This window comes from Acartia tonsa, chromosome 9, assembly GCF_053477335.1.
Source record: "Acartia tonsa isolate MP-2025a chromosome 9, ASM5347733v1, whole genome shotgun sequence".
NCBI lineage: Eukaryota > Metazoa > Arthropoda > Copepoda > Calanoida > Acartiidae > Acartia > Acartia tonsa.
Window position 1 is genome coordinate 30989679 of NC_137268.1, and position 12324 is coordinate 31002002.

Genomic DNA, 12324 nt, shown 5'->3' on the forward strand with positions numbered 1-12324 from the left:
TCATGGCTATGTCTTTAAATTTTAAGCTACGATTGTAACTCTGTTGGTTAATTTTGAAGTTAAACCCAATAACCACCTTTTGTAAAGTACATAGATGTTAGTATTAGATTGTATAGTTCCATGTTAGTATCACAAATATGAAATTGTTAATATGTTAAATATATTACTTATTTAGCAATTAGATCACCCATAAACTCCCTCCATAATTCATTTTTAAACTTGTTTCTTGTAATGTGTTGGGGGCACTTAACAAGTTAACCTTGAGTGTATTTTTAAAAAAAGATGATGGAAAATGGGTGATCTAATAGCAAAATAAGAGATTTAACCCTTACCACAAGTCACTCACACATTAAAAGATACAATTTTCCTATAACAAATAATATTTGTTACCTTTAAGTCCAGGGCCAAATGCCTTTATCTTGCTTGACTTGCTGGGTGATACATTTACATGGTACGGAGATCTAAAAACAAAAAAAAATTAATATAGATGTAACTCATTCAGTACTTATTAGTCTTCTTAACTTAGCTTTAAAAATCATTATTATAATTACACTAACAAAAAGACGAAATCGTAATGTAATTTTGAGACTAGAGTTATTTGTAACATAAAAGATTTTAATGTCATGATGATAATGCCGATAATAATATCAGATATACCCACTTTCATCAAATAGTTTTCTAACAACTTAGGTTAATTCTAACTTCACAAGATTCCAATTGTAAGGGTTATAACAAAATCAAATGGTTTGTTTAAAAAATCGTAGATTTTCTGGAAATATTATTACTTTAATTTGGAAAATTGATGGAAATATCATTAACTATGTGATGTATTGTATAATTCTATACTTAACTTACAAACATACAAATTTAGAATGCTTACACTAAAGTATTAACAAATAAGTTACAAAATTTTGATAATATTTTAGTAGCACAGTTACTCTAAAACTAGGGTTTATCTTTACGTCCGACTAACCGACAATTCTTGGTTGAAACTTCCTTGTTTTTCAATAAATTATAATTATCAATTGGCTTCAAATTAAATGACCTACCTAATCAAAATGTTATAAAAAATTTGAAAATATTCTTTAGAAAGCTACATTTTTTTATTTTAATAAAAATATGCTGTTTGGTTCTTATTGCTGCGCTATTTACGGACAAAATTTTCTTTGTTCATGATATTTTTTATATTGTTTTATTCTTATCACTATATCCCTATGAAAATATTTAACATAAAATTATAAATTTGTCCCCTTTGGCATAAGATGGTACTTAGGGTTTAAGTATGTAAACTTAAATTAAATCAGGGATAAGACAGTTGATAATAAATTGATCATTCCCCAAATCCTTTTATGTGTAAAATTCTGTTTCTTGTTGTTTTTAAATACTTTCTTATTAAAGACTGTATATAAATACTGGTGTGTTCCCTCAAAGTGATTAGTCGAGCACAGAACCTTTTCGATTTCGATTTCGTTTGTTTGTTTATTATTATAGGCTTTGTTGGGTTGGTTTATATTTGATAATGTGTAGCCCCGCAGTGTAAAGCACAGTAGGTTTGTAATTTAATCTAAAAATCAGGGGGGGGGGCTTTAGTGTTTGATATGCACTTTGTGGGAAAGTGCCAAAATACTTCAGTTATAGCTGAATTAAATTAGGAAACACAATCTTTATGTAAATTTTACTTATAAAATTGTGATATTTCTATATTATGTTTCCAAAAAGTATGTTCATTTTTATGTTTATATAGTATATACATATACTCTGACTTAGGGTTGTAAATAATTGGGTGGGATAGTATAAGAAAGGAAGAAGTAATCTAAAAACTAATTTACAATAGAATTCAAATTTTAAGAACAAAACCTAAATAGTCATCGTGGTAAGGGACTTTAGGATTGTAAACAAATAAATATTGCTTCTAAATAATGTACTTTCTTATTTTTACAAAAATTACTATTTAATTTTATGATATTTGTCTGTGTTACAGTGTTTAATATGCATGATTTACTCAACTTAAGGGCTTTCAGTATTCTATTTCAAGGATCTTTACCTTAACTTTGGTAATATGTGGTTTTATATATTTTTTTCATTTAATAATTCCTCTCCCTCCCCTTATCCTCTTACAAATTAGTGATAGAGTTTAATTTAAAGTCTAGAAAATAAAACATTATTATAACCGGTTCTAACCATGACCGCTACGACCGCGAGACGTGGCTTTAAATTGTCCACTATCAAATAAGTATCCTAAAAGCTCTTACTACTCTTTTTTATTATTTTCCCCCAAAAATTGTGACAATTTAAGGAGCAAAACTAAAGATATATTTTTCTAACATTTACTTATCCCTTAATCCTCATCTTTGAGGGTCATTGGGTGATAGCCTGATATCTAGTTGCCGAATGTGTACGCAGTTTCCTGGGTGTTTCCTCATCCTCGCTCAATATTTACTACTAGCTACAAATCTTCAAACTTCCCTTAAAAAAATCAAAATTTGAATGTGTAAACGATTTATACAATATACATTATAAATTTGAATTTTTTAAATTTTGATTTTTTTTTTTGAAGTTTGAAGCTTTTTTAGCTAGTAGTAAATATTGAGCTAGAATGAGGAAACACTCAGGAAACTGCGTACACATTCGGCAACTAGATATCAGGCTATCCATTGGGTTGTTAAGTAGGGGGTGCTTTAGGGAAGTCTTGTAAAGGAACAACATCAAGCAACAATTCAAGATTTGAGTAATATAATTGGTTAGCCAATATCATTGCTTTTGATAAAACTGCTTAACTATAAAGGAGAACCACGTCGGTCCAGTGCAGTGTTTAGAATAAAGAGGCATAATAACATTTTTTTATATATACTAGCGGATACGCCCCTAGAAGACTTTAGGGGCACTTAAGATTGGTGATAAAAGTCGACCCCCCTCTATTCATATCAAGATTTAAAAGAAAAATAATAAAAAAGATTTTGAATGGGGGAATTTATATTGGGAGGGTGGAGATACCCTCCCCAAATATTGTTAAAAACCTTCTCTGAACCTCTCAGAAGCTTCACTGTGAAGGAGAACCAATTCAGTTCAGTGCTTAGTGAGATCCTTCGCTACAGAAAAAAGCTTACTACTTTTTATAATAGGATAGGAAGAATATTTATCCAAAATGTACATTTTCTTGGTGCTCAAAATTGGTCATCTTGCTTATGTAATATACAGTTTTAATTATCTATAATTTAACATTTACATGTGGGCATAAGCATTATGTGAGTAGGGAGATAATATAACTTTATATTTAATGTCAATACCTGCCATTAGAATGACAGGGAAAAATCATTTGTAGCTTTAAATTAACTTATAAATAGTGATTATGTAAGCCAAATTGAAAAAATAATTCCCATAAAGAACATAGATAGACCTAGGTCCTCAATAATGAAAATTATACACAGGGAGGGAGGAGACATAGGACTGTAAATTACACAGGTACCCAAAGTTTTATAACACGTAATTTTATTCTTTGACTCAAAAACTTTGATTACTTTTGTTAAATTGAAAGATTGGTTTGTTCCAAACCTTTCAACCAATAATTTTGTTTTGCAGAATGGGCTTTTTGTTTATTATCATTAGGTTTGTGTATATAATTATCATCCATTGTCTTATCCCTTTATAATAAAGCTTCTTTTTAAAAAATAATTTTGCGTTGTTTGAATTTAAAATGAATGAACCTTTCGTTTTTATTGATGGTATAAAATTTAATTTCTACCCAGCTAGAATAATTAACTATACCTAATTGGAACTCATGTTTTTCTGGGTTTAATTAAGCAAGCACATTTTTTGGAAAGGAAAAATAGCTTAAGTATTTTGGAATATTCGTTTGACTTCAAAATTATGTCTTATGGTTCGTGTTCATTTTTAATTTCTGTCTTTTATGCCAACAATACAGCTTGATATATTTTTTATTAGGTTTTTAATATCCATTTATGGCTACATCTCGAAAAATAATTTTGTTCTCTTTTTTAACTTTCATAAAAATGAAACGGCTAAAGCTTTTGATCTAGATGGAAAGCGGGCTAGGTTAATGCATTTAATTATCAAGACAGAAAAAAAATTAACTTCTTATACTTTAATACATTGCATTTATATTAGACTTATGCTATTTATTTTTCATAACACATTATAGAGACTAAATGGGCCCTGGTCCCATACAAGGCTTCCGTGAAAAGGGGGTTCTGTCTGTTCTTTCGTTTGCGAGATCTTATGTTACAATTGCAAATCAACAATATTTTTAATTGGGAATAATAAGATGTAATACAGTTATATATTACAAAATCTTCTGACATTTTAACTAAATATAATATAAGGGTAAACCAAGAATATATTCTGTTTAAAAGCTATGCATAATGGCACTCTTCAATAACTCTATAAAATGGATAAAGCTTTAAGCTTTACACATTTTATTTTGTTTATCGTACAGTTTTTTTATGTACTTTCATTAAAATATTCATTTTTGTTAATATTTTTTTTTATTCACCTAAGAGCATAAAGCGCAACCCTATAATATAAAGTAGTAAGAATTTTTTTGTCTGAAGCTAAAAGTTTCGGAAACTATTGGTCCAAATTTGTTGTACTTTTCAATGAGGCTATATTATATTCTTGGGGTGGTTTTTAGCTATTTTACTGGCCTATAGATGCGAATCAAGCAGTATTTTCAAAAGTACAAATGATATGCTGTACAATCTGTACCAACATCTTTGGGAACTTTTCCTTACCCAGGAAGTTTGGGGGGAAACAATTTAAAGATTTTTATTTTGTAGAGGATGTCACCTACTTACCATGGGTATAGGGATAGGAAAATGGAAAATAAATTTATCTTTTTTTTCGGATTATAAACTTTATAATAAAGACTTTGGTAGTTGGTTGATTTTTAGTTAAGAAAGATTTTTAGATTACTTGACAGTAAAAGGTAATTACAATTAAAATATTTCTATAAAATTTAAGGAGATTTTTTTTATTGTAGGATTAAAATTCTGTGATCTATATGATGTGCATACCTTTTACATTTCTGATTAATTGCAGTAATTTACAAGCCACTCATAGTAATAGAAAAAAAAACAGGAGTGAGGGGACATTGGGCTGTTTTTTATTCTAGTTTTTATAATAACATTTTCTATTTAGTGGACCTAGAAACTTTGAGGACTTTCATTGAATTTTGATTGGTTGGTTCATTAAGTTCAGTGTTCTAACAACAACTAATTGTAATCTACAGAAGGGGTAATTTCGTGTATTGAGGATTTACACACCAATTTTTCGGCCATTGTCCAAACCCTTTAGATCTATAAAAAAAAACATAAAATAAGAATATCCAAACTTTCATATACATGCTAGAAATGTAAAAATATATCCTCGGCTGCTTTTTCAGACGGGTGACAATCATTTAAATTCATTGACTTTTAAACAGCAACAAATTCTAAACAAAGGTTGTGCAATCAAAGGGTGCTCTAACTATTAAAAATAAATCTTACTTTGGAATTTCTTTACCAGCCCATGTGATCATAACAACATGTTTTCCCTCTCTTTCTGGTGTATACTTGTACTCCACGGTGTGAGGATCAATATTCCTGAATAAAAAGAATGATTTTAGGTTGATAAATTATATTATAAGAGCGATTTCACCTATATATATTGTTGAGCAAAGAACTCCCCCCTCCTCCCTATTTTGAAATAAACTAATTTAAGGTGTATTTTCATTACTTTAGGGAAGCTTATATTAGGTGCTAGGTAGCCCCGCATGGTTATAGCACTTCAAGAATAGGCCAGGCAGGGGTGAGGCATTTTAAAAATAATTAGGTGGTGGGTTATATGAGATATCGTGTTTATGAATCTTAGAGAACCAATTACCTCTACCTACATGTTAAACCTATAACATAACATTCCAGGCAAATTTTACACTAAACAGGAATTAAATTTCCTGAAAACTAAGACCTTAGAAGATTACTACCTTATGTATATACATAAAAGCCTCATAGGACACAAAGAAACTATTTACTGAAACTTACAGGCAAAAAGATCATTGTTTTAGAGGTTTAAAGGGCCATACAAATGACGAGAAAGCATTAAAACATTTGTTTGAATTGGTGGAAGAAGTGAAAACTATATGCCTTTATTAAACAAGGAATAAAAGGAAGAGAAAAAATGAAATTTATATGGATTAATATATTTTAATCAAACATGTTTTTGTATCTTTTATAAAGAACATAAAAGAAATAAAAAGAGAAATACAATATAGCTATTACAAGTTTAACTCGTAAAATTAGATGAAATTTAAAATTAAAATGTTAAGCGTTAAAAGTAAACATTGTATCATAGGTTAAGTTTACACAAAAATTTAGTTATTTTTAGATTTTTTATTTGCCTTTCTAGCTTCAAATTAAAATGTTTTGTTTTATATTATTATTCTTGTATTAAATTAAGTGTTTTCATGTATAATGTAAATTTTAATCTCTGAAGTATATTTCATATCATTTGAAGTTCATTATAGAAAATAGAAATTTAAAGCTTTTAAAAGCGAAGCTTTCTATAATTAGGGTAGGTCCGTCCGTACATCCGTCCGTCCGTAACGGTTAGCTCTTTTCGTAGTACAGTTAGCTCTTTTCGTTAACTTAAATGTGTTTGAATTGTCCTATTAATTTAAAATTTTGCATGGTGATTTCGATAGTACTTAGGTACGATTTAGAAAGCATAGGATCTTTAAAATCAAGTCCTAAAAATGTAAGTATTTCAGCTGTTTTTAAATAAATCTACATAAATTTTCTGATTATTCAGTCCCGACACTCAACAAGTGTTAATGTTCATCTGTCCTACCATTTCATAGCGTTGCTTTTATGAATGTTGCCATCTTTGTTTATTTTGCATTTGAGACCTCCTAGCACCCTTACTATGAATATTGATATTCTAGCTCGAGTAATGAATTGTATAGAAAATATGTGATGAATAAACAATGGTATCATGTTTCACACTTTGTTTTTATTTCAAAGAATATAGGGGGAGATAAATGGATGCAAGAATAGTTATTTTTCACAACGTATGATTGACAGCTTTCCGCGGATATTAAAATGTAAAATTACAAGATTTTAACCAGTTAACCAGAGGAGCCGAACAAACCTGGTTTTAATTTTATGTTTTTTTATTTTAATATGCTTGGAAAATTGTAATACAAGATTTTTCAGTATGGCTAAGAACCGTTTATAATCCAGCGGAAATTAATAGGTTTGGAAGCCATACTGGAAATATTTTACTAATAAACAAAGAAGTTATGTTCTACAATGTATTGATTTTCAGGAAAAGCCCCATCGCACTTAGTAGTTTCCTTTTGAAGTCTTCAATGTCTGTTCGTCTGTAATGCAATGTGGAGTACCGCTAAAGTCGCATTCACTCGTTTATTCCCTTTGTCTGTTAGTCTGCCCATAACACTTAGAGGATATCTCAGTTTCTATATGAGATAGCATTAAGAAATTACTTTTTGTCCGTTATTCCTTTTTTCCAATTACTTCTTCCTATATCTTAAGCATTAAATAAAGTTATGTTAAGAACACTTACATTGTTTAAATATAATTTTAAGAAAGGTAAAAGCAGGGATTAGACAAATTAATATTTCCTATATTTTTACATGATGGATTCTGTCTTTGATAGCTTCTAATTATTGGTGAGGGTATGCCCGTCTAATGTGACAAAAACCAAAACTTTGAAGAAAGCTCTATGTTTATTATCTCTATACTAAACAGCACATATGTCTAATATAAAGTAATAGAAATAAAAGTAATAATGAAATAAAGATATTTCTCGTATTCATTTGAAACCGATTAAAATTCGGTGGATTAGAACCGGTTCTCATCCATACGAAAAAACTATGTTTAGCATTGCATTTTAAGATCATTTTTTTTTAACTCGGGGCTAACAAAACTGGCTTTAATCTTATAATTGTACATTTTATATCCGCGGAAAGCTATTTATAATACAATGCGAGAAATAACTATTATACTTTTTGGACTTATTAGTACGTGTTTTAGAGGTTGGGTATTTGAATTATTATGACTTTTTAACTCGTTTAAAATTTTGCTCAATATTCATGTTTTTTTATTGTAAGGCCTTTCTATTCACATCTAAATATTATATTTTCTACATTATTTTCAAAATGTTCCAAATAACCCAGCTTTCCATGTGAGTAGAGTAATCTTTTTATTTGTCTTATATGTAGAGATAAGAATGCACAAAATTTAGTAACATGGTTGAAAGGATAGGTAGATGGATGATCCTAATAAACCTTAAATAAAAGTAACAGGATGTCTGTTAGTTTGTATGTCTGTTTGTACCGAAGAATCTCACTAACCGCTGAACCGATATGGTTCTCCTTTACAATGCAGATGGGAGTGGATCGAATAATTCTCCCCTTCTAGAGGCCTCTAGGAATATTGAGGGTGAACCTATGGGTTATTTAGCTACTCATACTCTGCTTTATTTAAATGCTATTCATTTGTAATATATTTTGCATGTAGCATCCTTTTAGTCCCTGTGTATGACTATGCATACAAAGATAAACATTTAAGGATTAGAAACCTTTATTCTTATCTTTTAATTTATTAACAGAGTTTACATGAACCAGGGTTTAGGGATGGAACAATAAACAGTATTGTGTCTTTGTATTACTATAATCAAAAAAGTTTTCTATTATTAGCGTCTGTACGTCTGTCCGTCCGGGACGGATAGCTTTTTTCTTTAATTTAGGCACGTTTGGATTGTGCTATTGAAGTCAAACTTTGAATGATGATTCCTGTAGTAAAATGTAAGTATGTACTAGAACAGTATCCTGTTAATGTGCAGTTTTTCAACAAATTTACTTACAATTTTGTCTCGAGTTTCATCCATTAATATTCTGATTATTTAGTTCTGACCTCTTTAAGAGTTAATGTTCGTTTGCCCTATCGTTTCAGAGCTTCGCTTTTATGGATGTTCTCATCATTATCATAGTAATATTTCTTACAATTTTCGGATGTACTGCAGTTCACGGTAAAATATTGCTAGTAAGCAATATTTCCAAAAATCTAATTATTTTAAAGGCTGCTAGCTAACAAACGGCTGAACGTACAGATCATAACCGCACACCATTTTAAGCGGCATAAGAAGACCTACAAATAATCTGAAATAGCCAAGATCCAATTATGCACAGGGAAAGCTTTTTAGCTTTTTAGCGCATTTCTCTGCACTGCGAGATAATTGTGCATTATTGATTTATGGCTATTCCAGATTATTTGTAGGCCTTCTTATTCTGCTTAACACAGTGTGCGGGCATGATCTGTACTTTCAGCTGTTTGGCAGCTAGCAGACTTTAAAATTCATAGATTTTTGGAAATATTGCTTACCAGCAATATTTTACCGTGAACTGCAGTAGATCCCAATTTTCAAATATAAAAAAATCTTAATATATTTGTAATGTTAGTGTAAAGAATTTAGCTGAATTATCAATGTTTTGTAAACTATAATGAAGCATTAAATTAATAAATTAAATAGTAATCAGGTTTAATAAAACTTTGTTGAAATTTAAAATATAAATATCATTTAAATATTATTATTATAAATATTATGTTAATATTTATGCTTTCCTGTAATTATTTTCTGTACTTTGCAAAGTCATATCTATATACTACGTCATGAATTGATATGTTTATTGCACTTGCGGTTTATCTTAAATTGCTTAGTCGAGCAATAGCATGAAGTAAAAAACTCTCCTTTTTATTTTTTTTCAAATAAGGGGAATTCTGTGCTCTACGGTATTTTAAGGGAAATCACTCGTTAATATTTTCTAAAGGATAAGGTTATATTAAAACTTTACCTGGATGTTGTAGGCACATTGATACCGCCAGGACCAATAATTTTAACCGCAGAAACTCCATCTCCCGCGCCCTCCGTAAACACTTTGAAATCCACTGTCTCTAGAGCGCGGACGCCTTGCGGCTGCAGGCCGCGGCCGCTTGCGGTCACCTTGCCAGGGTTGCTGGCCGGGCCGACTTTGACACCGAATGGTGAGTCAGGTATAGGGTTGCCAGCAAAGAAAACGTTGACGGAATGGACTCCTAGTTGACTTGGCATGTAGTCACATCTGGAAAAATAATCCAAGTATTTTATTTGATACTTTAAGTATTAATTCTCATGATAGATATTAAATAAAATTATGATTACTTCTCTACTTAGAAAAAAGATAGTTATGTTATTTTCTGTAAAATACTTAAACAAAGAAAACAACACCCATAAGTAGCGAAGCATAAAAATCATGGAAGGACAAACGATAAAATAGAGTTAAAAAGCAAATATTCAGAGATCATAAAAAGAGAGAGAAAAAATAAATAGAATATGATACACAGTAGAAAACCACGAAACCTTTATAATAAAATAACTATTTTTTAAGCATGACACACAGATTGAAGGACCAACCTAGTTGTATGTTGGATGCTCTTGGTAAAAAATCAGCATTCTATCTTAAGTAGCAGCCGAGAAAATCATATTATTCCAATAGTACTAATAACTGATTACAAAGCAAATTATAGAGTAGCTCCCCTGCTAAACTACTATTACCTGTAAACATCATTATCGCCCGCAGAAATCTTAGCTGGTACGGTATCCTTGCGTCCATTAGGGTCCAGCACAATTACTTCTGGCTTTCCCTTGCCGGCTCCAGCTGTGAATATGTCAAAGTTTGTTGGCTTGCCCGCCACTACTCCCTCGGGTTCGATACCAGGTCCTGCTGCGGTTACCTACGTAAAAAGATTATTTGGATCATTGCAAGAACACAACGTTTTCGGGTTTCGTTGTATTTTCACGGTAGCTTTTAATAGGTTATTTTAGCATAGGTTAGGTTAATAAATGTTAAGGATTGTCCCGCAGGGTTAGAGCCCCCCCATATTTTAACACCTTTTATATACAAAGTATTAAACTTCAAACCTTAGAAGCATCGCCAGCAAAACCTTCTACAAGGACATTGTACGGGGAGTTGGGAATGCCCCGGCCAGCAAACAGGACAGTGACCACATAGTCGCCCTCTTTGTCAGGGTAGTAGCTGCATCCATATGATTTCTTTCTGTCATTGTTGAAATTTTTGTCAACCTAAAATTTAGATCAATGGGTGTTTTAAATTTTAAGGATTTTTAATTTTCATTTTCGAGGATTTTTTAAAATGCTTGTACTTTTATGTTCTAAAAAGATAGTACATAGCAATAAATGACAGCTTTCCGTAGATATTAATATGAAAATACTATACCATTTTGTTATTGAAGGCCCAGGCTAATAAAAATGGCATTAATTTCATGAATTTTATCATACTATTCGTAGAAAACTGCCTGTGATTTAATGCTATACATGATTTTTCAGTATTGCTGAGAACCTGTTCCTTACCTTATAGTCAACATCATTGGGGCCTTTAGCCGTTATCGTCAATTCACCGTCACCGGCGCCAAAAGTTTCAACGGTAAAGTTGGCGGGAGCCTTGGCAACCACACCAGTGGGTTCGAGTCCCGGTCCATAGGCCTTCACTTTGCTGGGCACTGCCTTGGCTCTCAACGGGGCTCCTTCTTTCATCTGAATAAAATTTATTTGAACTTGAATTTTTTAAATTAATTTTGGGATAGGACAATGAACGATAAATTAAGAAAAACTTAAACAACTAATATCAAATTATCTGTCAGAATTTTTAATTATCTTTGAACTCTAAATATTAATTTTACAAAAAGGGAAAAATGGAAATTGCGATATTTGTCTTTTTACTCATCTAGCTAAAAATTCTTTATATCTTAAATAAAACTTTGTATACAAATAGCTTTAACGCCTTAAAGAAGAACCCTACCGGTTCAGTGGTTATATAAATCCTTCTTGACAGATAAACGAACAGACAGATACATATCCTGTTACCTTACAATAAGGATAATTATACATATTTCCAAATTTTATTACCTTTGAGTTGGGGAAATTGGATAGGTATGTCATCATACTCAGCTCATCCACATTAGGGTTCACAATTTCTTCTGGGGTCAACAGTTTGGGTACACCCAGCCAGTTGTCTGCCATATCCATAGCCTCCCGGGCATTTCTAGATAGATAGAAGATAGATAGTTATATATATAATACAGGTATACCCAGCCAGTTGTCTGCCATGTCCGTACCATCCCTGGCATTTCTGGAGAGATAGATAGTTATTAAGCTAGTTAGATAGATAGTTAGTTAAAAGAATAATATAAAGAGAGATATAAGTGTAGTTGATAGATAGATAAAGAGGAATAATTAACAAATTGATAGATTATT

At 31.0% G+C, this 12324-nt stretch overlaps 1 protein-coding gene across 20 annotated transcripts in view; it reads right to left on the reverse strand.

The window, feature by feature from the left end:
* Positions 1-12324, reverse strand: part of LOC145328765 (uncharacterized) — a 173387-nt gene that overhangs the window by 56947 nt on the left and 104116 nt on the right. For all 20 annotated transcript variants that reach the window (XR_013882591.1, XM_080172596.1, XM_080172600.1 and 17 more), the window contains 7 exons: positions 11977-12112; positions 11422-11604; positions 10972-11133; positions 10606-10784; positions 9866-10132; positions 5502-5597; positions 391-461 (listed from right to left, as the gene is read on the reverse strand). Coding sequence is in view for 19 of the 20 variants with exons in the window: in XM_080172596.1 (XP_080028722.1) it covers positions 391-461; positions 5502-5597; positions 9866-10132; positions 10606-10784; positions 10972-11133; positions 11422-11604; positions 11977-12112 (1094 nt within the window). In the remaining variant the exon portion in view is untranslated. The remainder of the gene's footprint in view (positions 1-390; positions 462-5501; positions 5598-9865; positions 10133-10605; positions 10785-10971; positions 11134-11421; positions 11605-11976; positions 12113-12324) is intronic.